This window comes from Panulirus ornatus, chromosome 13 (assembly GCF_036320965.1).
Source record: "Panulirus ornatus isolate Po-2019 chromosome 13, ASM3632096v1, whole genome shotgun sequence".
Taxonomy (NCBI): Eukaryota; Metazoa; Arthropoda; class Malacostraca; order Decapoda; family Palinuridae; genus Panulirus; species Panulirus ornatus.
The window spans coordinates 48,436,427-48,463,734 of record NC_092236.1 but is presented as its reverse complement, the minus strand read 5'-3'; the positions used below and the strand labels follow the sequence as shown (position 1 = coordinate 48,463,734).

At 45.7% G+C, this 27,308-nt stretch overlaps 1 protein-coding gene across 1 annotated transcript in view; it reads right to left on the bottom strand.

Annotated features, from left to right (window-relative positions):
- Window positions 1-4,891, bottom strand: part of LOC139752848 (cGMP-dependent protein kinase, isozyme 1-like) — a 378,255-nt gene extending 373,364 nt beyond the window's left edge. The window contains exon 1 of the mRNA XM_071668811.1: window positions 4,389-4,891. Within this exon, the coding sequence (XP_071524912.1) occupies window positions 4,389-4,751 (363 nt within the window). The 5' untranslated portion in view covers window positions 4,752-4,891. The remainder of the gene's footprint in view (window positions 1-4,388) is intronic.
- Between the last annotated feature and the right edge of the window lie 22,417 nt (window positions 4,892-27,308).

Sequence of the window (27,308 nt, the reverse complement as noted above, 5' to 3'; positions counted from 1 at the left end):
CAAGAGGTATGGGAGGTACAGGAGTAAGGGAAGTACAGGAGGAACGTGAGGTATGGGAGGTACAAGAGGTATGGGAGGTACAGGAGGTATGGGAGGTACAAGAGGTATGGGAGGTACAAGAGGTATGGGAGGTACAAGAGGTATGGGAGGTACAAGAGGTATGGGAGGTACAAGAGGTATGGGAGGTACAAGAGGTATGGGAGGTACAAGAGGTATGGGAGGTACAAGAGGTATGGGAGGTACAGGAGGTATGGGAGGTACAAGAGGTATGGGAGGTACAAGAGGTATGGGAGGTACAAGAGGTATGGGAGGTACAAGAGGTATGGGAGGTACAAGAGGTATGGGAGGTACAAGAGGTATGGGAGGTACAGGAGGTATGGGAGGTACAAGAGGTATGGGAGGTACAAGAGGTATGGGAGGTACAAGAGGTATGGGAGGTACAAGAGGTATGGGAGGTACAAGAGGTATGGGAGGTACAAGAGGTATGGGAGGTACAAGAGGTATGGGAGGTACAAGAGGTATGGGAGGTACAAGAGGTATGGGAGGTACAAGAGGTATGGGAGGTACAAGAGGTATGGGAGGTACAAGAGGTATGGGAGGTACAAGAGGTATGGGAGGTACAAGAGGTATGGGAGGTACAAGAGGTATGGGAGGTACAAGAGGTATGGGAGGTACAAGAGGTATGGGAGGTACAAGAGGTATGGGAGGTACAAGAGGTATGGGAGGTACAGGAGTAAGGGAAGTACAGGAGGAACGTGAGGTATGGGAGGTACAAGAGGTATGGGAGGTACAGGAGGTATGGGAGGTACAAGAGGTATGGGAGGTACAAGAGGTATGGGAGGTACAAGAGGTATGGGAGGTACAAGAGGTATGGGAGGTACAGGAGGTATGGAAGGTACAGGAGGTAAGGGAAGTACAGGAGGAACGTGAGGTATGGGAGGTACAAGAGGTATGGGAGGTACAAGAGGTATGGGAGGTACAAGAGGTATGGGAGGTACAAGAGGTATGGGAGGTACAGGAGGTATGGGAGGTACAGGAGGTATGGGAGGTACAGGAGGTATGGGAGGTACAGGAGGTATGGGAGGTACAGGAGGTATGGGAGGTACAGGAGGTATGGGAGGTACAAGAGGTATGGGAGGTACAAGAGGTATGGGAGGTACAAGAGGTATGGGAGGTACAAGAGGTATGGGAGGTACAAGAGGTATGGGAGGTACAAGAGGTATGGGAGGTACAGGAGGTAAGGGAAGTACAGAGGTACGTGGGGGTATGGGAGGTACATGATGTATGGAGGTACAGGAGGTATGGGAGGTACAAGAGGTATGGGAGGTACATGATGTATGGAGGTACAGGAGGTATGGGAGGTACAAGAGGTATGGGAGGTACAAGAGGTATGGGAGGTACAAGAGGTATGGGAGGTACAAGAGGTATGGGAGGTACAAGAGGTATGGGAGGTACAAGAGGTATGGGAGGTACAAGAGGTATGGGAGGTACAAGAGGTATGGGAGGTACAAGAGGTATGGGAGGTACAAGAGGTATGGGAGGTACAAGAGGTATGGGAGGTACAAGAGGTATGGGAGGTACAAGAGGTATGGGAGGTACAGGAGGTATGGGAGGTACAAGAGGTATGGGAGGTACAAGAGGTATGGGAGGTACAGGAGGTATGGGAGGTACAAGAGGTATGGGAGGTACAGGAGGTATGGAAGGTACAGGAGGTAAGGGAAGTACAGGAGGAACGTGAGGTATGGGAGGTACAAGAGGTATGGGAGGTACAGGAGGTATGGGAGGTACAGGAGGTATGGGAGGTACAAGAGGTATGGGAGGTACAGGAGGTATGGGAGGTACAAGAGGTATGGGAGGTACAAGAGGTATGGGAGGTACAAGAGGTATGGGAGGTACAAGAGGTATGGGAGGTACAAGAGGTATGGGAGGTACAGGAGGTATGGGAGGTACAAGAGGTATGGGAGGTACAAGAGGTATGGGAGGTACAAGAGGTATGGGAGGTACAGGAGGTATGGGAGGTACAGGAGGTATGGGAGGTACAAGAGGTATGGGAGGTACAGGAGGTATGGGAGGTACAAGAGGTATGGGAGGTACAGGAGGTATGGGAGGTACAGGAGGTATGGGAGGTACAGGAGGTATGGGAGGTACAGGAGGTATGGGAGGTACAAGAGGTATGGGAGGTACAAGAGGTATGGGAGGTACAGGAGGTATGGGAGGTACAAGAGGTATGGGAGGTACAGGAGGTATGGGAGGTACAGGAGGTATGGGAGGTACATGATGTATGGAGGTACAGGAGGTATGGGAGGTACAGGAGGTATGGGAGGTACAGGAGGTATGGGAGGTACAGGAGGTATGGGAGGTACAAGAGGTATGGGAGGTACAGGAGGTATGGGAGGTACAGGAGGTATGGGAGGTACAAGAGGTATGGGAGGTACAAGAGGTATGGGAGGTACAGGAGGTATGGGAGGTACAGGAGGTATGGGAGGTACAGGAGGTATGGGAGGTACAGGAGGTATGGGAGGTACAGGAGGTATGGGAGGTACAAGAGGTATGGGAGGTACAGGAGGTATGGGAGGTACAGGAGGTATGGGAGGTACATGATGTATGGAGGTACAGGAGGTATGGGAGGTACAGGAGGTATGGGAGGTACAGGAGGTATGGGAGGTACAAGAGGTATGGGAGGTACAGGAGGTATGGGAGGTACAGGAGGTATGGGAGGTACAAGAGGTATGGGAGGTACAGGAGGTATGGGAGGTACAAGAGGTATGGGAGGTACAGGAGGTATGGGAGGTACAGGAGGTATGGGAGGTACAAGAGGTATGGGAGGTACAAGAGGTATGGGAGGTACAGGAGGTATGGGAGGTACAGGAGGTATGGGAGGTACAGGAGGTATGGGAGGTACAAGAGGTATGGGAGGTACAAGAGGTATGGGAGGTACAAGAGGTATGGGAGGTACAGGAGGTATGGGAGGTACAAGAGGTATGGGAGGTACAAGAGGTATGGGAGGTACAAGAGGTATGGGAGGTACAAGAGGTATGGGAGGTACAAGAGGTATGGGAGGTACAAGAGGTATGGGAGGTACAGGAGGTATGGGAGGTACAGGAGGTATGGGAGGTACAGGAGGTATGGGAGGTACAAGAGGTATGGGAGGTACAGGAGGTATGGGAGGTACAGGAGGTATGGGAGGTACAAGAGGTATGGGAGGTACAAGAGGTATGGGAGGTACAGGAGGTATGGGAGGTACAGGAGGTATGGGAGGTACAAGAGGTATGGGAGGTACAGGAGGTATGGGAGGTACAGGAGGTATGGGAGGTACAGGAGGTAGGCGAGGTACAGTACGGTACAGGAGGTAGGCGAGGTACAGTACGGTACGGGAGGCAGGCAAGGTACAGTACGGTACAGGAGGTAGGCGAGGTACAGTACGGTACAGGAGGTAGGCGAGGTACAGTACGGTAAGGAGGTAGGCGAGGTACAGTACGGTACAGGAGATACGGGAGGCAGGGGAGGTACACACAGTATGGAAGGTACAGGAGGTACGGGAGTATGGTGAGGTACAGGGAGGAGAGAGGTACGGAAGGTACAGGAATACATAAGGTACAGAATTTACAGGAAGTACGGGAGATAAGAAGGCAAGGTAAGTACAGGAGGAGGGAGAGGTACAGGAGGTATGGGAGGTACAAGAGGTATGGGAGGCACATGAGGTATGGGAGGTGCAAGAGGTATGAGAGGTACAAGAGGTATGGGAGGTACAGGAGGTATGGGAGGTACAAGAGGTATGGAGGTACAAGAGGTATGGGAGGTACAAGAGGTATGGGAGGCACAGGAGGTATGGGAAGTACATGATGTATGGGAGGTACATGATGTATGGGAGGCACAAGAGGTATGGGAGGTACAAGAGATATGGGAGGTACGGGAGGTATAGGAGGTACGGGAGGTATGGGAAGTAAGGGAGGTGCTTGAGGTATGGGATGTACAAGAGGTAGGGGAGGTATGGGAGGTACAGGAGGTATGGGAGGTATAGGAGGTATGGGAAGTACAGGAGGTACGTGAGGTATGGGAGGTACAGGAGGACGTGGGGTATGGGAGGTACAGGAGGTATGGAAGGTACAGGAGGTAAGGGAAGTACAGGAGGTACGTGGGGGTATGGGAGGTACAGGAGGTATGGGAAGTACAGGAGGAACGTGAGGTATGGGAGGTACAGGAGGTAGGGGAGGTATGGGAGGTACAGGAGGTATGGAAGGTACAGGAGGTAAGGGAAGTACAGGAGGTACGTGGGGGTATGGGAGGTACAGGAGGTAAGGGAAGTACAGGAGGTACGTGGGGGTACGGGAGGTACAGGAGGATGGTACAGGAGGTACAAGATGACGGACGGTACAGGAGGTACTGACCTTGAGTTTGTGGACCTCCCTCTGCAGTCTGGTCAGTTCCTCCGTCTTCTTCTTCAGTTGTCGGCGCAGGTCGAGCGTCTCGGCCTCCAGCATGTCAATCCTGAGGTCCCGCTCGCGGACGTCGGCCTTGAGCTCCGGCACTAGTCCCTTGAGGTAGTTGTAGTCCTCGGGGTACACAGGTTTGGGGACCCCGCGCCCGTTCTCTGGGCCCGGCGGGGCCCCCGGACTGATGCCGTGGCCACTGCCGTGGTGGTTGTGGTGTTGCTGCTGCTGCTGTGTCTGCTGGTGCTGGTGGTGGTGGTGGTGCTGGTGGTGGCCGCCAGTCTGGCCTGACGTGCCATTACCCATGGTGGCCACCGGCATGGGTGAGGGCTGGGGCGCCCGGGAGCAGGCGGGCTCGGGGGTCGGGGCTTGGGGCTGGGCGGGAGGCTTGGGTAACGACACCGGGGCAGGAGCGGCGTACACGGGCCGGCTCAGGATCTGAGATAAACTGACGGGGCCAATGTCGCTGTCCGCCCGCGCACCCTCGCTCGCGCCGCCCACCCCCGCCGACGCCCCGCCCACCTCGCTAGATACGCCCCCCTGTTCCTCGTCCCGTACAGTGCCATCACCCTCGGAGGCCGGGGCAGGAGAGCCATCTCCTCCTCCTCGTCCTCCTCCGTCCTGGCACTCATCCTTCTCAGTGCCACCAGAATCTTCCTCCTTCGGGTCCTCCTTGGCTGGGGGCTGACCCTGGGGGCATGGGCGTCTGGGAGGGGGAGTGGCTGGGGGATTCCGGGGGCGTGGGCGTGTCCTGGGTCAGGGCGGCCTCCTGCAGCAGTCGGCTCATCTCCCTCACGCTAGCAGGGAACTCTTCGCCCTCCATCCTGCAACAAGAACAACAAGAACACATGGTCACTCACCAGTCAGCTGAGACAGACGTCAACAATAACAAAGACACACGTGGCGACCCTGGCGGCGGCGGGCGGGGCCTGCACGCAGCCCACCCGCCCACCACTGGAGATGGGCGGGGACAACATGGGAGTCTACCCGCCCACCCCTGGGGATAGGTGGAGACAGCATGGAACCCACCTGCCCACCTCCTAGTGATGATGTAGGTTCGTCCAGCAAAGAGGCCATCTACCGCACCTCTACAGGTGGGCGGGAACCTACCTGCCCACCCCTCACTGTCAACATCAATCAGGGGGAGGGAAGGGGGGGGGATGGAGCATTGCAGTGGATGTTTATCCATTCCAGTGACCCACCTGTACTACCCAGAGGAGCCACTCATCATTTAGGCAGGTTCCCCACACCATGTACAAGCAAAACTTGCCCAATCTTCCTCCACTTCATCCATTCCCTCCATCAACATTTATGCATCTCGGGAAACACCCCTTCATAAATAATAATAATAATAAGTTCCCAAAAATCTCTGAACTTATATCAATAACATGGAATAAATTTCACACAAAAATGGTTACCTGATGATAATTCCTAGTTATCAAAAAAAAACATTATTACATACACTGCCACACAAAATACATTACGACACAACACACAATGCACCACCACACACCATCTCGAACGATACCCTTAATATATACATCGTCAACACACACACACACACACACACACACACACATACATATACATACATACACACACACACATATACATATATATACGCGCGCGCGCATGACCTTACCCTAACTGAGGCAAGGTAATCCACCAATCACATTACTGGGTTTGTAATCCAGCAATTACACACCGGGTTGAAGATGCTTACATATATATATATATATAAATATATATATATATATATATATATATATATATATATATATATATATATATATATATATATATATATATATATTGGAAAGGATCACAATTTTGCGCGTGATCAAGATATTCCTATGAGTCCACGGGGAAAATGAAACACGAAAACTTCCCAAGTGCACTTTCGTGCAATAATGATGTGATTATTACACGAAAGTGCACTTGGGAACTTTTCGTGTTTCATTTTCCCCGTGGACTCATAGGAATATATATATATATATATATATATATATATATATATATATATATATATATATATATATATATATATATTTCCTTGCGCTACCTCGCTAACGCGGGAGACAGCGACAAAGCAGAATAAATAAATAAATATAAAATATCCCTGGGATAGGGGAGCAAGAATACCTTCCCACGTATTCCTGCGTGTCGTAGAAGGCACTAAAAGGGAGGGGAGTGAGGGCTGAATCCCCCCTCATCGTTTTTTTTTATTTTCCAAAAGAAGGAACAGAGAATTGGGCCAGGTGAGGGTAGTCCCTCAAAGGCCTAAGTCCTCTGTTCTTGAACGCTACTCGCTAATGCGGGAAATGGCGAATAGTATGAAAGATAAGACCCACTAGATATGAAAGATAAGACCCACTAGATATGAAAGATAAGACCCACTAGATATGAAAGATAAGACCCACTAGATATGAAAGATAAGACCCACTAGATATGAAAGATAAGACCCACTAGATATGAAAGATAAGACCCACTAGATATGAAAGATAAGACCCACTAGATATGAAAGATAAGACCCACTAGATATGAAAGATAAGACCCACTAGATATGAAAGATAAGACCCACTAGATATGAAAGATAAGACCCACTAGATATGAAAGATAAGACCCACTAGATATGAAAGATAAGACCCACTAGATATGAAAGATAAGACCCACTAGATATGAAAGATAAGACCCACTAGATATGAAAGATAAGACCCACTAGATATGAAAGATAAGACCCACTAGATATGAAAGATAAGACCCACTAGATATGAAAGATAAGACCCACTAGATATGAAAGATAAGACCCACTAGATATGAAAGATAAGACCCACTAGATATGAAAGATAAGACCCACTAGATATGAAAGATAAGACCCACTAGATATGAAAGATAAGACCCACTAGATATGAAAGATAAGACCCACTAGATATGAAAGATAAGACCCACTAGATATGAAAGATAAGACCCACTAGATATGAAAGATAAGACCCACTAGATATGAAAGATAAGACCCACTAGATATGAAAGATAAGACCCACTAGATATGAAAGATAAGACCCACTAGATATGAAAGATAAGACCCACTAGATATGAAAGATAAGACCCACTAGATATGAAAGATAAGACCCACTAGATATGAAAGATAAGACCCACTAGATATGAAAGATAAGACCCACTAGATATGAAAGATAAGACCCACTAGATATGAAAGATAAGACCCACTAGATATGAAAGATAAGACCCACTAGATATGAAAGATAAGACCCACTAGATATGAAAGATAAGACCCACTAGATATGAAAGATAAGACCCACTAGATATGAAAGATAAGACCCACTAGATATGAAAGATAAGACCCACTAGATATGAAAGATAAGACCCACTAGATATGAAAGATAAGACCCACTAGATATGAAAGATAAGACCCACTAGATATGAAAGATAAGACCCACTAGATATGAAAGATAAGACCCACTAGATATGAAAGATAAGACCCACTAGATATGAAAGATAAGACCCACTAGATATGAAAGATAAGACCCACTAGATATGAAAGATAAGACCCACTAGATATGAAAGATAAGACCCACTAGATATGAAAGATAAGACCCACTAGATATGAAAGATAAGACCCACTAGATATGAAAGATAAGACCCACTAGATATGAAAGATAAGACCCACTAGATATGAAAGATAAGACCCACTAGATATGAAAGATAAGACCCACTAGATATGAAAGATAAGACCCACTAGATATGAAAGATAAGACCCACTAGATATGAAAGATAAGACCCACTAGATATGAAAGATAAGACCCACTAGATATGAAAGATAAGACCCACTAGATATGAAAGATAAGACCCACTAGATATGAAAGATAAGACCCACTAGATATGAAAGATAAGACCCACTAGATATGAAAGATAAGACCCACTAGATATGAAAGATAAGACCCACTAGATATGAAAGATAAGACCCACTAGATATGAAAGATAAGACCCACTAGATATGAAAGATAAGACCCACTAGATATGAAAGATAAGACCCACTAGATATGAAAGATAAGACCCACTAGATATGAAAGATAAGACCCACTAGATATGAAAGATAAGACCCACTAGATATGAAAGATAAGACCCACTAGATATGAAAGATAAGACCCACTAGATATGAAAGATAAGACCCACTAGATATGAAAGATAAGACCCACTAGATATGAAAGATAAGACCCACTAGATATGAAAGATAAGACCCACTAGATATGAAAGATAAGACCCACTAGATATGAAAGATAAGACCCACTAGATATGAAAGATAAGACCCACTAGATATGAAAGATAAGACCCACTAGATATGAAAGATAAGACCCACTAGATATGAAAGATAAGACCCACTAGATATGAAAGATAAGACCCACTAGATATGAAAGATAAGACCCACTAGATATGAAAGATAAGACCCACTAGATATGAAAGATAAGACCCACTAGATATGAAAGATAAGACCCACTAGATATGAAAGATAAGACCCACTAGATATGAAAGATAAGACCCACTAGATATGGAAGATAAGACCCACTAGATATGGATGATAACATCTACTAGATATGAAAGATAAGACCCACTAGATATGAAAGGTAAGACCCACCAGATATAACATCCACTACATATGAAAGATAAGACCCACTAGATATGAAGGATAAGACCCACCAGATATAACACCCACTAGATATGAAAGATAAGACCCACTAGATATGAAGGATGAAACCCACCAGATACAACACCCACTAGATATGAAAGATAAGACCCACTAGATATGAAAGATAAGACCCACCAGATATAACACCCACTAGATAAGAAAGATGACACCCACTGGGTATGAAAGATAACACCCACTAAACATAAGCGACATCTTGGTATGCATCAACTTCCCAAGGCAACAGGGAACTCACACACACACACTTCGTCAACCAAGTTCTTATGTGAAACTTTTTTTTCTGTTTTCCTCCATGATTCCCGTGGTCACCTCCCACACTCTGCAGTGGTGCCATCGAGCTCACCGTGGGGGTGATGTGTACCCCCCCATCCCCCCCACTTGGAACCCCCCATTTCCCCCCCACACCCCCACTCCACCCCAACCTAGAAGCGACACTCCTATTCCCTCACTATCCCGTCCCTCAACAGTCGTCCACTGGCGACGTCTTTTGAGAACCACGTCACGTCTATCCCCTTTCTTTACTATCCCCTTCCCCTGTCCTCAACATCATCCTTATCTATCCATATCTATCGTTATTCTCATCCTTAACCCCCTCCCCTATTAAACCCTTCTCCTATCCATCACTATCTATTCCAGTCCTTCCCTAGCCATCTATCCCTACTGTGGGAGGAGCCTAGCCTAGCCTAGCCTAGCCTAGCCTTGGCTATTCACAGGTGTTACGTCCCTTCAGCACAGACCCCATCGCTCACTCCCCCATCACTGCCAGCCTGGAGATGAACAGACCCATCATCATCCACTTGGATTTCGCCAGTGGTGAGAGCAGGATCTTACAGGTGGTTTAACCCAAACCTCCAGGTTTTACTGCAGGAGGTGGAGGGAGGGGAGTGAGGGGGTTTAACACGTTAAGTAAACTGACTGTATGTGATCTGCAGGAAGTTTTATGTGATCTGCAGGAGGTTCTATGTGATCTGCAGGAGGTTCTATGTGATCTGCAGGAGGTTCTATGTGATCTGCAGGAGGTTCTATGTGATCTGCAGGAGGTTCTATGTGATCAGCAGGAGGTTCTATGTGATCAGCAGGAGGTTCTATGTGATCTGCAGGAGGTTCTATGTGATCTGCAGGAGGTTCTATGTGATCTGCAGGAGGTTCTATGTGATCTGCAGGAGGTTCTATGTGATCAGCAGGAGATTCTATGTGATCTGCAGGAGGTTCTATGTGATCTGCAGGAGGTTCTATGTGATCAGCAGGAGGTTCTATGTGATCAGCAGGAGGTTCTATGTGATCAGCAGGAGGTTCTATGTGATCTGCAGGAGGTTCTATGTGATCTGCAGGAGGTTCTATGTGATCTGCAGGAGGTTCTATGTGATCTGCAGGAGGTTCTATGTGATCTGCAGGAGGTTCTATGTGATCAGCAGGAGGTTCTATGTGATCAGCAGGAGGTTCTATGTGATCTGCAGGAGGTTCTATGTGATCTGCAGGAGGTTCTATGTGATCAGCAGGAGGTTCTATGTGATCTGCAGGAGGTTCTATGTGATCAGCAGGAGGTTCTATGCGATCAGCAGGAGGTTCTATGTGATCTGCAGGAGGTTCTATGTGATCAGCAGGAGGTTCTATGTGATCAGCAGGAGGTTCTATGTGATCTGCAGGAGGTTCTATGTGATCTGCAGGAGGTTCTATGTGATCTGCAGGAGGTTCTATGTGATCTGCAGGAGGTTCTATGTGATCTGCAGGAGGTTCTATTTGATCTGCAGGAGGTTCTATTTGATCTGCAGGAGGTTCTATGTGATCTGCAGGAGGTTCTATGTGATCTGCAGGAGGTTCTATGTGATCTGCAGGAGGTTTTATTTGATCTTCAGGAGGTTCTATGTGATCTGCAGGAGGTTCTATGTGATCTGCAGGAGGTGGCTGGAGGTTTTATGTGACTCTGCAACACATCAGTGAGGAGGGCAGTTCTTCCCTCCACCACTGTGGCAAGACAGAGGTCTCCTGTCAGTCTTGCGTCTGTGTCTTCTACCACAAACTACAAACTGCTCAGCCGGGCCACTGACAACACCACCATCTGCACGCAACACAAGCCAGGGCCACTCACAACACCATCCACACGCAACACAAGCCAGGGCCACTCACAACACCACCACCAAGAAAGACACACCCAACCCAGGTGTTCTGCGTCCTCTCTGGGTTGGTCGCTAAATGGGTACCTGGCTTAGGCTGGTGTGTGTGTGTGTGTGTGTGTGTGTGTGTGTGTGTGTGTACCCATAGAATTAGAGAAATGCAACGAGAATATAAGTCAAGAGAGACGAGGCAACACGAGTGTAAAACTCTTCCCACAATACACAAACAGAGATCAAGCATATATGGGAGACCACTGTGCTCTACAGAGGTGGCCACTATACAGAGGTGGCCACTATACAGAGGTGGCCACTATACAGAGGTGGCCACTATACAGAGGTGGCCACTATACAGAGGTGGCCACTATACAGAGGTGACCACTATACAGAGGTGACCACTATACAGAGGTGGCCACAATACAGAGGTGGCCACTATACAGAGGTGGCCACTATACAGATATGATCAAACACGGGCCGACTCATGTGACACATGTCCAACACGCTGGCCTGTGTCACATGACACCCACAAAACCCGACTCATCAAAATGCCATGTAAAACACACGGACACGCCCGACCGCCTGCCCTCGACGCTCACCCTGCATACGAGCAACGATCAAAATGGTCCAACAAACAATACACATGATACACACACACACACACACACACACACACACACACACACACACACACACACAGGCAGACACACACACACAGACACACACACACAGGCACACACACACACAGAGGCAAACGAGAGAACATGGTAATTCAATTTTCAAATACCCCAATCTGCATCGAGGTCTATACACTATTGCCTTCCGTCTGCTGCTCACACCAGACTACCTTACGTAAGCTTCTGCAGCCACAGGTACATCAAGTCTCTCATCATGACCCTCAGAGCGCCGACCACGCACGTGGGGCCTCCAGGTGTCGTAGGTACACACACACACACACACACACAGGAGCCACTCAGGGGGGTAGAGTGTCTGGGCCTTGAGGAGGGTGTGTGAGCAGTCACTTGAAAGGAAGGAAGACGAGGATCTGTAATATGGTTCATGTGGCCTGGTGTGGTGTCACGGTGCAGGATGGTCATATATCTCTGATGTTCAACATTCCCCTCCTCCTCCTCCTCCTCCCCTGCCGTTTCTCCCTCACGAAACCAAGCAAATTCATCGAGGCAGGACTCTACAATATTCCTCAGCGATCGTTCCCTGGCGTGACACTACGGTCGACCGCTAGGATCTGTCACAGACATCGCCATATAATCGAGGCCACGTCCGAGAGTTAGGTTCTGAGCCTGAGGCGGGTCGGGGAATTCCATCCATTCCCTTGCCTGGATCCTAACCTATAACCAGGACGTGTTAGATCTTGGCGTTGGCTCCAGGTCTCATCCGCTGTAACCAGACGGGGAAGGAGAGTTACCGGCATTGGCTTCAAGCAGGCCAACAGCTCCAGCAACTCCTCGCCACTCGTCTGGCTTCATATATATACATTTCACGCAACTCGCTCGCGACTTCTGGGGGTTCCGATCCTGAACGCTGAATTTCTTTTGTCTCTCACGAGCAGATCTGTGCCAGACGTGCCTCAATCCTCTCGTGTGATGGTCACATATAAACCTGTGATGGATTCGATGCTCCATTACGTGATGTAATGAACCCTAAACAATACTTCATCACCAGAAATGTGTTCTACATCGATTTTGCGACGTCGCCATTATCAAGTTCTCGACTTGGGGTCACAGTCGCTTCATCGGTGACATCTTGAAGACCATCTTGACCCAAGGTCGTCCTCGAGACTCCTACGACCGAGCTTAAGACCTCCGTGACCCGACTTACTACTGTAGCAAGAAGCACCATCACCCACACATACTGCTGGACGTCCGGAGAATAAAACATCTTCTTCAGTGATAAACTTTGTGACATTCGGACGATCGAGTCTGTGAGTATCAACATTTCTCAGATGCCAAACTTCACATTACCAGTCGCCAAGAACCTATAATCTCACATTCGTGGAATTAACACCATCTATTACACACAGATTCATACTCGTGTAATATAGATTGACGGCGTCCTGTCATATTGCGCTGCACCGTCTTCGTAAAACTGTACACCGCCACCCAACATGTGATCAAACGGTATGACGACGCCTCTTCATCAATTCCATACAGACCCGGATCGTCATCATCAATTCTCTACCAAACTCCATTATAAAGACAATGGCAGCCTTCATCATCAACCTCATCACGAGCAACTATATCATTAAGCATCAACTTTACCGTAATGATAACCTCTCATCAAACTTTCCAGCCATCTTAAGCGACACGATGAAATCTAAACCAAGTGAAACTCTCTGGGCCAACTCTAGTGTATCCTGGTCATCAATGTGTACCATGACGTAGTCCACACCTTCCCCAGCAGCTCTATATTACATCAACCGAACCAACTTTAAGTAGACTCAAACCTTAGTCAACCCAATTAATACTTTTTTTTTTTCCCTCCCCCTCTTCAGCTAACAACTGTTGCCAAGAGTAAAGAAACCCAGGCGGAGGTATCATGGTGAGAGAGAGAGAGAGAGAGAGAGAGAGAGAGAGAAGATGGCGCGTCGGACAGTGTCTGGCAGGCGGTCCATCATGCCAGGCGCCACCAAGACAGTACGAAGAAGAAAACATCCCCTTCCAGTTTGACCACTGTCGTCGCTTGGGGTCTTCGTGGACGCAAACCAAAAAGATCTATTTCCTTGGCCTCCTGGTGGCTGGACCATCTCAGCCATGACAAGGAAATGCACTTCCTGTTTTTCTGCATAGGAGAGAGAGAGAGAGAGAGAGAGAGAGAGAGAGAGAGAGAGAGAGAGAGAGAGAGAGAGAGAGAGAGAGAGAGACAGGGTGTTTGTGTCCATCGTGAGCCAAGTCACCCCTTTTCAGGCTGATGGGTCAACTGGAACCTTCCAGCGTCGAGGGATCTTTTTCCCCTTTCCTTTTTTGTTGTGTTACGTCCTTATGTACCGTCACCCGTTTGGTACGACGGGTTCGACCCCCCTTAAAACTACGACGGTACGACCCGTAGATGGTCAGGCCTTTGATTGGATCCTCAAAGGATTAGGGGGAAAGGTCGTACCGGCCAGCTGCAGGGGTTATATCGTCCTGTTCCAGGGTCGTACCTTCCGTGTTCTAGGGTTGCACCGTCGTGCTCCAGGGTCGTACCTTCCGTGTTCTAGGGTTGCACCGTCGTGCTCCAGGGTCGTACCCTCGTTTTCCAGGGTAGCACCGTTGTGTTCCAGGGTCGTACCTTCCATGTTCCAGGGTTGTACCGTCGTGCTCCAGGGTCGTACCCTCGTGTTCCAGGGTTGTACCGTCGTGCTTCGGAGGCCAAAGACGACTTTCTCAGACAATGAAGCAGAGCGTCGCTATGTTTCCTGGAAGAGACTCTATCTCACTTCAAGTTGACACCACAGATACACTGTACTACCCCAACACGTTATACCTGGAGGCTCGGGGTGGGGCCAAGACACTCTCTCTCTCTCTCTCTCTCTCTCTCTCTCTCTCTCTCTCTCTCTCTCTCCGTCATTCACCTCAAACACTTCTTTTCTTCTTTTACTTCTATCATCATCATCCACTCTCCTGTTACCGCCGAGTGTCGTGGCATTGCACTGGTAACCAAAACATGATTCAGATACAGAATTCGATCCTATCGCGACCAAAATGATGATTCAAATACAGAATTCGATCCTATCGCGACCAAAATGATGATTCAAATACAGAATTCGATCCTATCTCGACCAAAATAATGATTCAAATACAGAATTCGATCCTGTCGCGACCAAAATGATTCAAATACAGAATTCGATCCTATCGCGACCAAAATAATGATTCAAATACAGAATTCGATCCTATCGCGACCAAAATAATGATTCAAATACAGAATTCGATCCTGTCGCGATCCAAACCATGACTGAAATACAGAATTCGATCCTATCGCGACCACAATAATGATTCAAATACAGAATTCGATCCTGTCGCGACCCAAACCATGATTCAAATACAGAATTCGATCCTATCGCGACCAAAATAATGATTCAAATACAGAATTCGATCCTGTCGCGACCCAAACCATGATTCAAATACAGAATTCGATCCTATCGCGAATAGATCAGACAGACCGGTGATTCTCAATTTCCCCAGAGTCTGGCCCATAATCGGATCAGATCCCCTACAAACCTGAGATCCTGTGTGACAATAGCTATAAACAGGAAGAAGAGAATGTGTTTGCTGTACCCTATAACAACATAAAGAGATAAAGAGGTTCGGGGTATTTTTTTTTTCTTTCACTGTGTCGAAATATATGGAAGGAGAGACGCGCAGGTCACCTTGTTCACACCTCAAGAGGGACGATATATATATATATATATATATATATATATATATATATATATATATATATATATATATATATATATTTTTTTTTTTTTTTTTTTTTATACCTCGTCGCTGTCTCCCGCGGTTGCGAGGTAGCGCAAGGAAACAGACGAAAGAAATGGCCCAACCCACCCCATACACATGTACATACACACGTCCACACACGCAAATATACATACCTACACAGCTTTCCATGGCCCACCCCGGACGCTTCACATGCCTTGATTCAATCCACTGACAGCACGTCAACCCCTGTATACCACATCGCTCCAATTCACTCTATTCCTTGCCCTCCTTTCACCCTCCTGCATGTTCAGGCCCCGATCACACAAAATCCTTTTCACTCCATCTTTCCACCTCCAATTTGGTCTCCCTCTTCTCCTCGTTCCCTCCACCTCCGACACATATATCCTCTTGGTCAATCTTTCCTCACTCATTCTCTCCATGTGCCCAAACCATTTCAAAACACCCTCTTCTGCTCTCTCAACCACGCTCTTTTTATTTCCACACATCTCTCTTACCCTTACGATACTTACTCGATCAAACCACCTCACACCACACATTGTCCTCAAACATCTCATTTCCAGCACCTCCATCCTCCTGCGCACAACTCTATCCATAGCCCACGCCTCGCAACCATACAACATTGTTGGAACCACTATTCCTTCAAACATACCCATTTTTGCTTTCCGAGATAATGTTCTCGACTTCCACACATTCTTCAAGGCTCCCAAAATTTTCGCCCCCTCCCCCACCCTATGATTCACTTCCGCTTCCATGGTTCCATCCGCTGACAGATCCACTCCCAGATATCTAAAACACTTCACTTCCTCCAGTTTTTCTCCATTCAAATTCACCTCCCAATTGACTTGACCCTCAACCCTACTGTACCTAATAACCTTGCTCTTATTCACATTTACTCTTAACTTTCTTCTTCCACACACTTTACCAAACTCCGTCACCAGCTTCTGCAGTTTCTCACATGAATCCGCCACCAGCGCTGTATCATCAGCGAACAACAACTGACTCACTTCCCAAGCTCTCTCATCCCCAACAGACTTCATACTTGCCCCTCTTTCCAAGACTCTTGCATTTACCTCCCTAACAACACCATCCATAAACAAATTAAACAACCATGGAGACATCACACACCCCTGCCGCAAACCTACATTCACTGAGAACCAATCACTTTCCTCTCTTCCTACACGTACACATGCCTTACATCCTCGATAAAAACTTTTCACTGCTTCTAACAACTTGCCTCCCACACCATATATTCTTAATACCTTCCACAGAGCATCTCTATCAACTCTATCATATGCCTTCTCCAGATCCATAAATGCTACATACAAATCCATTTGCTTTTCTAAGTATTTCTCACATACACTCTTCAAAGCAAACACCTGATCCACACATCCTCTACCACTTCTGAAACCACACTGCTCTTCCCCAATCTGATGCTCTGTACCTGCCTTCACCCTCTCCATCAATACCCTCCCATATAATTTACCAGGAATACTCAACAAACTTATACCTCTGTAATTTGAGCACTCACTCTTATCCCCTTTGCCTTTGTACAATGGCACTATGCACGCATTCCGCCAATCCTCAGGCACCTCACCATGAGTCATACATACATTAAATAACCTTACCAACCAGTCAACAATACAGTCACCCCCTTTTTTAATAAATTCCACTGCAATACCATCCAAACCTGCTGCCTTGCCGGCTTTCATCTTCCGCAAAGCTTTTACTACCTCTTCTCTGTTTACCAAATCATTTTCCCTAACCCTCACTTTGCACACCACCTCGACCCAAACACCCTATATCTGCCACTCTGTCATCAGACACATTCAACAAACCTTCAAAATACTCATTCCATCTCCTCACATCACCACTACTTGTTATCACCTCCCCATTTACGCTCTTCACTGAAGTTCCCATTTGCTCCCTTGTCTTACGCACCCTATTTACCTCCTTCCAGAACATCTTTTTATTCTCCCTAAAATTTACTGATAGTCTCTCACCCCAACTCTCATTTGCCCTTTTTTTCACCTCTTGCACCTTTCTCTTGACCTCCTGTCTCTTTCTTTTATACTTCTCCCACTCAATTGCATTTTTTCCCTGCAAAAATCGTCCAAATGCCTCTCTCTTCTCTTTCACTAATACTCTTACTTCTTCATCCCACCACTCACTACCTTTTCTAAACAGCCCACCTCCCACTCTTCTCATGCCACAAGCATCTTTTGCGCAATCCATCACTGATTCCCTAAATACATCCCATTCCTCCCCCACTCCCCTTACTTCCATTGTTCTCACCTTTTTCCATTCTGTACACAGTCTCTCCTGATACTTCCTCACACAGGTCTCCTTCCCAAGCTCACTTACTCTCACCACCTTCTTCACCCCAACATTCACTCTTCTTTTCTGAAAACCCATACTAATCTTCACCTTAGCCTCCACAAGATAATGATCAGACATCCCTCCAGTTGCACCTCTCAGCACATTGACATCCAAAAGTCTCTCTTTCGCACGCCTGTCAATTAACACGTAATCCAATAACGCTCTCTGGCCATCTCTCCTACTTACATAAGTATACTTATGTATATCTCGCTTTTTAAACCATATATATATATATATATATATATATATATATATATATATATATATATATATATATATATATATATATATTCCTATGAGTCCACGGGGAAAATGAAACACGATAAGTTCCCAAGTGCACTTTCGTGTAATAATCACATCAGGGGAGACACAAGAGTGAAACGTAAGTCAGTTGATATACATCGAAGAGACGAAGCTAGGACGCCATTTGGTAAACATGTGATTGTCCAAAACATACAACGAGCGTTCATAAACTTATCATTTCACAAATTTTATCAACAATAAAGTTATCTTGATCACGCGCAAAATTGTGATCCTTTGCAATATATATATATATATATATATATATATATATATATATATATATATATATATATATATTTATTTATTTATTTATTTATTTATTTATCTATATTTATTTTGCTTTGTCGCTGTCTCCCGCGTTTGCGAGGTAGCGCAAGGAAACAGACGAAAGAAATGGCCCAACTCACCCCCATACACATGTATATACATACACGTCCACACACGCAAATATACATACCTATACATCTCAATGTACACATATATATACACACACAGACACATACATATATACCCATGCACACAATTCATACTGTCTGCCTTTATTCATTTCCATCGCCACCTCGCCACACATGGAATACCATCCCCCTCCCCCCTCATGTGTGCAAGGTAGCGCTAGGAAAAGACAACAAAGGCCCCATTCGTTCACACTCAGTCTCTAGCTGTCATGCAATAATGCCCGAAACCACAGCTCCCTTTCCACATCCAGGCCCCACACAACTTTCCATGGTTTACCCCAGACGCTTCACATGCCCTTATTCAATCCACTGACAGCACGTCAACCCCGGTATACCACATCGATCTAATTCACTATATTCCTTGCCCGCCTTTCACCCTCCTGCATGTTCAGGCCCCGATCACTCAAAATCTTTTTCACTCCATCTTTCCACCTCCAATTTGGTCTCCCACTTCTCCTCGTTCCCTCCACCTCCGACACATATATCCTCTTGGTCAATCTTTCCGCACTCATTCTCTCCATGTGCCCAAACCATTTCAAAACACCCTCTTCTGCTCTCTCAACCACGCTCTTTTTATTTCCACACATCTCTCTTACCCTTACATTACTTACTCGATCAAACCACCTCATACCAGACACTGTCCTCAAACATCTCATTTCCAGCACATCCACCCTCCTGCGCACAACTCTATCCATAGCCAACGCCTCGCAACCATACAACATTGTTGGAACCACTATTCCTTCAAACATACCCATTTTTGCTTTCCGAGGTAATGTTCTCGACTTCCACACATTCTTCAAGGCTCCCAGAATTTTCGCCCCCTCCCCCACCCTATGTTCCACTTCCGCTTCCATGGTTCCATCCGCTGCCAGATCCACTCCCAGATATCTGAAACACTTCACTTCCTCCAGTTTTTCTCCATTCAAACTTACCTCCCAATTGACTTGACCCTCAACCCTACTGTACCTAATAACCATATATATATATATATATATATATATATATATATATATATATATATATATATATATATATATATATATATATATGTATATATAGAATGTCAGATACGGGTGAGAAACGGTTGGTGATGATGGTACAGATCATTTATAACACATGATGTTCTCTGTGTTATACTTATGACCAGAACGGGTCTCGTATGATCTTCCTAATGATGTTATATGTTGCCTGATGTATCATTATCATTATCATCATTATCATTGATATCATAGTTTTTTATCATAATAGAACAGATGATAACAGATATTACCATCTGTATCAGAACTTGTTTCATAATCATTTTTATCATCTTTTTCTCTCCACGGAACACACAAGTGAGCACAATGTGTCCATTACCTTATGGTTAGGTTCACGATGTGTTCATGAAAACACATAAGGGGGTCATGATAACCGTGGTCTGGGTCATGAGAACCAACCACAGAAGACCATCGCCTGGGTCATGAGAACCAACCACAGCAGATACATCTCACAACGCGACCAAACCATCAGGTTACAATATCCATAAAATATATGCAAATCACTAAACAGAAATCATCCAGAAATTAGCATAAGAAAAGAAATATCAACAGGAGTCTTGCAACATGATGATGAAAGTCTTCTTGTATATGGTGACGCATAACGAATGAAACGATACTAAAACTGTGGACACCATACATACGAGACGTGGCCCCCACAAATGTAAAACTCCTTCCCTCTACAGTACATATGGTAGGTGCTCACACATACGTGATTATATTCAGAATTCTACAAGAAAATAGTGAAAGTAACTGTAGTACAATGTACCCCACACCCCAGCCACTACCACCCACCCACACATCACACACCCAGTGTATTTAGCACAGGTATGGACGTGGATAAAGGAATCACTTTCTCCCTCAACTATTTGAAAAAAAGAAAGATAAAATATCTCTACCGCCGTGAAGTACCTCGATCTGAACCACTACAACCTTCATGAAACTACAGCTGTCTTCATACACGTCCTTCCTGCCCACTTACGACCTTCAGTCGCAATCGCGCCTCCGTCACTTCCAACTGGGGCCGCTCCATCACATACTCCCGCTCGAGACGCCACCATCTACGGCTTATATGGGAATGCTCAGTGGGCGTCCTCGTGCTGCTACAGGGGGCGAGAGAATACTCAGAGGTCCTACGTGTGTCGCTCCTGAAACTGACCGTCCTCATAACCAGGACTGCTTCTCCTCCTCCGTCCTCCGGGATACCTCCAGAGGTGCTGAACGGATAGCGGACGTCATCTTGTGCTCGGGTGGAGTCCCACCTCCCTCCTGGCGAGTCTCTCATCCCCTGAGTCGTGGTGTCATCGCCCTCCTTGCTCTGGTGTCCGCCGCCTCAGGGCCAGCGCACCAAAGCCATGAAACTCTCCTTCCTTTCTCCCAGAACAACGCGGGTAAAACCCAAACCCTCCTCTCGAGAGGGTCCGGGATGTCACTATTATCCGAGGTGGTTTTTCTCCCTCAACTGTGGACCTTAGGTGGCTGTGGAAGGTGTCCCTCTTGGTGCACAGAGAGAGAGAGAGAGAGAGAGAAGAGAGACGGGGTGTTTGTGTCCATCGTGAGCCAATCACTCCTTTCCAGGCTGATGGGTCAACTGGAACCTTCCAGCGTCGAGGGATCTTTTTTTCTTTCCTTTTTTGTTGTGTTAGGTCTTTATGTACCGTCACCCGTTTGGTACGACGGGTTCTATCCCCTTAAAACTACGACGGTACGACCCGTAGTTGGTCAGGCCTTTGACTGGATCCTCAAAGGATTAGGGGGAAAGGTCGTACCGCCCAGCTGCAGGGGTTATATCGTCCTGTTCCAGGGTCGTACCTTCCGTGTTCTAGGGTTGCACCGTTGTGTTCCAGGGTCGTACCTTCCATGTTCCATGGTTGCACCGTCGTGCTCCAGGGTCGTACCCTCGTTTTCCAGGGTAGCACCGTTGTGTTCCAGGGTCGTACCTTCCATGTTCCAGGGTTGTACCGTCGTGCTCCAGGGTCGTACCCTCGTGTTCCAGGGTTGTACCGTCGTGCTTCGGAGGCCAAAGACGACTTTCTCAGACAATGAAGCAGAGCGTCGCTATGTTTCCTGGAAGAGACTCTATCTCACTTCAAGTTGACACCACAGATACACTGTACTACCCCAACACGTTCTACCTGGAGGCTCGGGGTGGGGCCAAAATACTCTCTCTCCTCTCTTCACTCCTCTCTCTCTCTCCTCTCTCTCTCTCATCTCTCTCTCCTCATTCACCTCAAACACTTCTTTTCTTCTTTTACTTCTATCATCATCATCATCCACTCTCCTGTTATCGCCGAGTGTCGTGGCATTGCACTGGTAACCAAAACATGATTCAGATACAGAATTCGATCCTATCGCGACCAAAATGATGATTAAAAATACAGAATTCGATCCTATCGCGACCAAAATAATGATTCAAATACAGAATTCGATCCTGTCGCGACCCAAACCATGATTCAAATACAGAATTCGATCCTATCGCGACCACAATAATGATTCAAATACAGAATTCGATCCTATCGCGACCAAAATAATGATTCAAATACAGAATTCGATCCTGTCGCGACCCAAACCATGATTCAAATACAGAATTCGATCCTATCGCGAATAGATCAAACAGACCGTGATTCTCAATTTCCCCAAGTCTGGCCCATAATCGGATCAGATCCCCTACAAACCTGAGATCCTGTGTGACAATAGCATAAACAGGAAGAAGAAATGTGTTTGCTTGTACCCTATAACAACATAAAGAGATAAAGAGGTTCGGGTATTTTTTTTTTCTTTCACTGTGTCGAAATATATGGAAGGAGAGACGCGCAGGGCACCTTGTTCACAACCTCAAGAGGGACGATATATATATATATATATATATATATATAATATATATAATATATATAAAATATATATAATATATATTTTTTTTTTTTTTTTTTTTTTTTTATACCTCGTCGCTGTCTCCCGCGGTTGCGAGGTAGCGCAAGGAAACAGACGAAAGAAATGGCCCAACCCACCCCATACACATGTACATACACACGTCCACACACGCAAATATACATACCTACACAGCTTTCCATGGCCCACCCCGGACGCTTCACATGCCTTGATTCAATCCACTGACAGCACGTCAACCCCTGTATACCACATCGCTCCAATTAACTCTATTCCTTGCCCTCCTTTCACCCTCCTGCATGTTCAGGCCCCGATCACAACAAAATCCTTTCACTCCATCTTTCCACCTCCAATTTGGTCTCCCTCTTCTCCTCGTTCCCTCCACCTCCGACACATATATCCTCTTGGTCAATCTTTCCTCACTCATTCTCTCCATGTGCCCAAACCATTTCAAAACACCCTCTTCTGCTCTCTCAACCACGCTCTTTTTATTTCCACACATCTCTCTTACCCTTACGATACTTACTCGATCAAACCACCTCACACCACACATTGTCCTCAAACATCTCATTTCCAGCACCTCCATCCTCCTGCGCACAACTCTATCCATAGCCCACGCCTCGCAACCATACAACATTGTTGGAACCACTATTCCTTCAAACATACCCATTTTTGCTTTCCGAGATAATGTTCTCGACTTCCACACATTTTTCAAGGCTCCCAAAATTTTCGCCCCCTCCCCCACCCTATGATCCACTTCCGCTTCCATGGTTCCATCCGCTGACAGATCCACTCCCAGATATCTAAAACACTTCACTTCCTCCAGTTTTTCTCCATTCAAATTCACCTCCCAATTGACTTGACCCTCAACCCTACTGTACCTAATAACCTTGCTCTTATTCACATTTACTCTTAACTTTCTTCTTCCACACACTTTACCAAACTCCGTCACCAGCTTCTGCAGTTTCTCACATGAATCCGCCACCAGCGCTGTATCATCAGCGAACAACAACTGACTCACTTCCCAAGCTCTCTCATCCCCAACAGACTTCATACTTGCCCCTCTTTCCAAGACTCTTGCATTTACCTCCCTAACAACCCCATCCATAAACAAATTAAACAACCATGGAGACATCACACACCCCTGCCGCAAACCTACATTCACTGAGAACCAATCACTTTCCTCTCTTCCTACACGTACACATGCCTTACATCCTCGATAAAAACTTTTCACTGCTTCTAACAACTTGCCTCCCACACCATATATTCTTAATACCTTCCACAGAGCATCTCTATCAACTCTATCATATGCCTTCTCCAGATCCATAAATGCTACATACAAATCCATTTGCTTTTCTAAGTATTTCTCACATACACTCTTCAAAGCAAACACCTGATCCACACATCCTCTACCACTTCTGAAACCACACTGCTCTTCCCCAATCTGATGCTCTGTACCTGCCTTCACCCTCTCCATCAATACCCTCCCATATAATTTACCAGGAATACTCAACAAACTTATACCTCTGTAATTTGAGCACTCACTCTTATCCCCTTTGCCTTTGTACAATGGCACTATGCACGCATTCCGCCAATCCTCAGGCACCTCACCATGAGTCATACATACATTAAATAACCTTACCAACCAGTCAACAATACAGTCACCCCCTTTTTTAATAAATTCCACTGCAATACCATCCAAACCTGCTGCCTTGCCGGCTTTCATCTTCCGCAAAGCTTTTACTACCTCTTCTCTGTTTACCAAATCATTTTCCCTAACCCTCTCACTTTGCACACCACCTCGACCCAAACACCCTATATCTGCCACTCTGTCATCAGACACATTCAACAAACCTTCAAAATACTCATTCCATCTCCTTCTCACATCACCACTACTTGTTATCACCTCCCCATTTACGCTCTTCACTGAAGTTCCCATTTGCTCCCTTGTCTTACGCACCCTATTTACCTCCTTCCAGAACATCTTTTTATTCTCCCTAAAATTTACTGATAGTCTCTCCCCCCAACTCTCATTTGCCCTTTTTTTCACCTCTTGCACCTTTCTCTTGACCTCCTGTCTCTTTCTTTTATACTTCTCCCACTCAATTGCATTTTTTCCCTGCAAAAATCGTCCAAATGCCTCTCTCTTCTCTTTCACTAATACTCTTACTTCTTCATCCCACCACTCACTACCTTTTCTAAACAGCCCACCTCCCACTCTTCTCATGCCACAAGCATCTTTTGCGCAATCCATCACTGATTCCCTAAATACATCCCATTCCTCCCCCACTCCCCTTACTTCCATTGTTCTCACCTTTTTCCATTCTGTACACAGTCTCTCCTGATACTTCCTCACACAGGTCTCCTTCCCAAGCTCACTTACTCTCACCACCTTCTTCACCCCAACATTCACTCTTCTTTTCTGAAAACCCATACTAATCTTCACCTTAGCCTCCACAAGATAATGATCAGACATCCCTCCAGTTGCACCTCTCAGCACATTGACATCCAAAAGTCTCTCTTTCGCACGCCTGTCAATTAACACGTAATCCAATAACGCTCTCTGGCCATCTCTCCTACTTACATAAGTATACTTATGTATATCTCGCTTTTTAAACCATATATATATATATATATATATATATATATATATATATATATATAATATATATATATATAAATATGTATATATATATATATTCCTATGAGTCCACGGGGAAAATGAAACACGATAAGTTCCCAAGTGCACTTTCGTGTAATAATCACATCAGGGGAGACACAAGATGAAACGTAAGTCAGTTGATATACATCGAAGAGACGAAGCTAGGACGCCATTTGGTAAACATGTGATTGTCCAAAACATACAACGAGCGTTCATAAACTTATCATTTCACAAATTTTATCAACAATAAAGTTATCTTGATCACGCGCAAAATTGTGATCTTTTGCAATATATATATATATATATAAATATATATATATATATAAATATATATATATATATATATATATATATATATATATATTTATTCATTTATTTATTTATCTATATTTATTTTGCTTTGTCGCTGTCTCCCGCGTTTGCGAGGTAGCGCAAGGAAACAGACGAAAGAAATGGCCCAACTCACCCCCATACACATGTAATATACATACACGTCCCACACACGCAAATATACATACCTATACATCTCAATGTACACATAATATACACACACAGACACATACATATATACCCATGCACACAATTCATACTGTCTGCCTTTATTCATTTCCATCGCCACCTCGCCACACATGGAATACCATCCCCCTCCCCCCTCATGTGTGCAAGGTAGCGCTAGGAAAAGACAACAAAGGCCCCATTCGTTCACACTCAGCCTCTAGCTGTCATGCAATAATGCCCGAAACCACAGCTCCCTTTCCACATCCAGGCCCCACACAACTTTCCATGGTTTACCCCAGACGCTTCACATGCCCTTATTCAATCCACTGACAGCACGTCAACCCCGGTATACCACATCGATCTAATTCACTCTATTCCTTGCCCGCCTTTCACCCTCCTGCATGTTCAGGCCCCGATCACTCAAAATCTTTTTCACTCCATCTTTCCACCTCCAATTTGGTCTCCCACTTCTCCTCGTTCCCTCCACCTCCGACACATATATCCTCTTGGTCAATCTTTCCGCACTCATTCTCATCCATGTGCCCAAACCATTTCAAAACACCCTCTTCTGCTCTCTCAACCACGCTCTTTTTATTTCCACACATCTCTCTTACCCTTACATTACTTACTCGATCAAACCACCTCATACCAGACACTGTCCTCAAACATCTCATTTCCAGCACATCCACCCTCCTGCGCACAACTCTATCCATAGCCAACGCCTCGCAACCATACAACATTGTTGGAACCACTATTCCTTCAAACATACCCATTTTTGCTTTCCGAGGTAATGTTCTCGACTTCCACACATTCTTCAAGGCTCCCAGAATTTTCGCCCCCTCCCCCACCCTATGTTCCACTTCCGCTTCCATGGTTCCATCCGCTGCCAGATCCACTCCCAGATATCTGAAACACTTCACTTCCTCCAGTTTTTCTCCATTCAAACTTACCTCCCAATTGACTTGACCCTCAACCCTACTGTACCTAATAACCATATATAATATATATATATATATAATATATATATATATAATATATATATATATTATATATATATATATGTATATATAGAATGTCAGATACGGGTGAGAAACGGTTGGTGATGATGGAACAGATCATTTATAACACATGATGTTCTCTGTGTTATACTTATGACCAGAACGGGTCTCGATGATCTTCCTAATGATGTTATATGTTGCCTGATGTATCATTATCATTATCATCATTATCATTGATATCATAGTTTTTTATCATAATAGAACAGATGATAACAGATATTACCATCTGTATCAGAACTTGTTTCATAATCATTTTATCATCTTTTTCTCTCCACGGAACACACAAGTGAGCACAATGTGTCCATTACCTTATGGTTAGGTTCACGATGTGTTCAT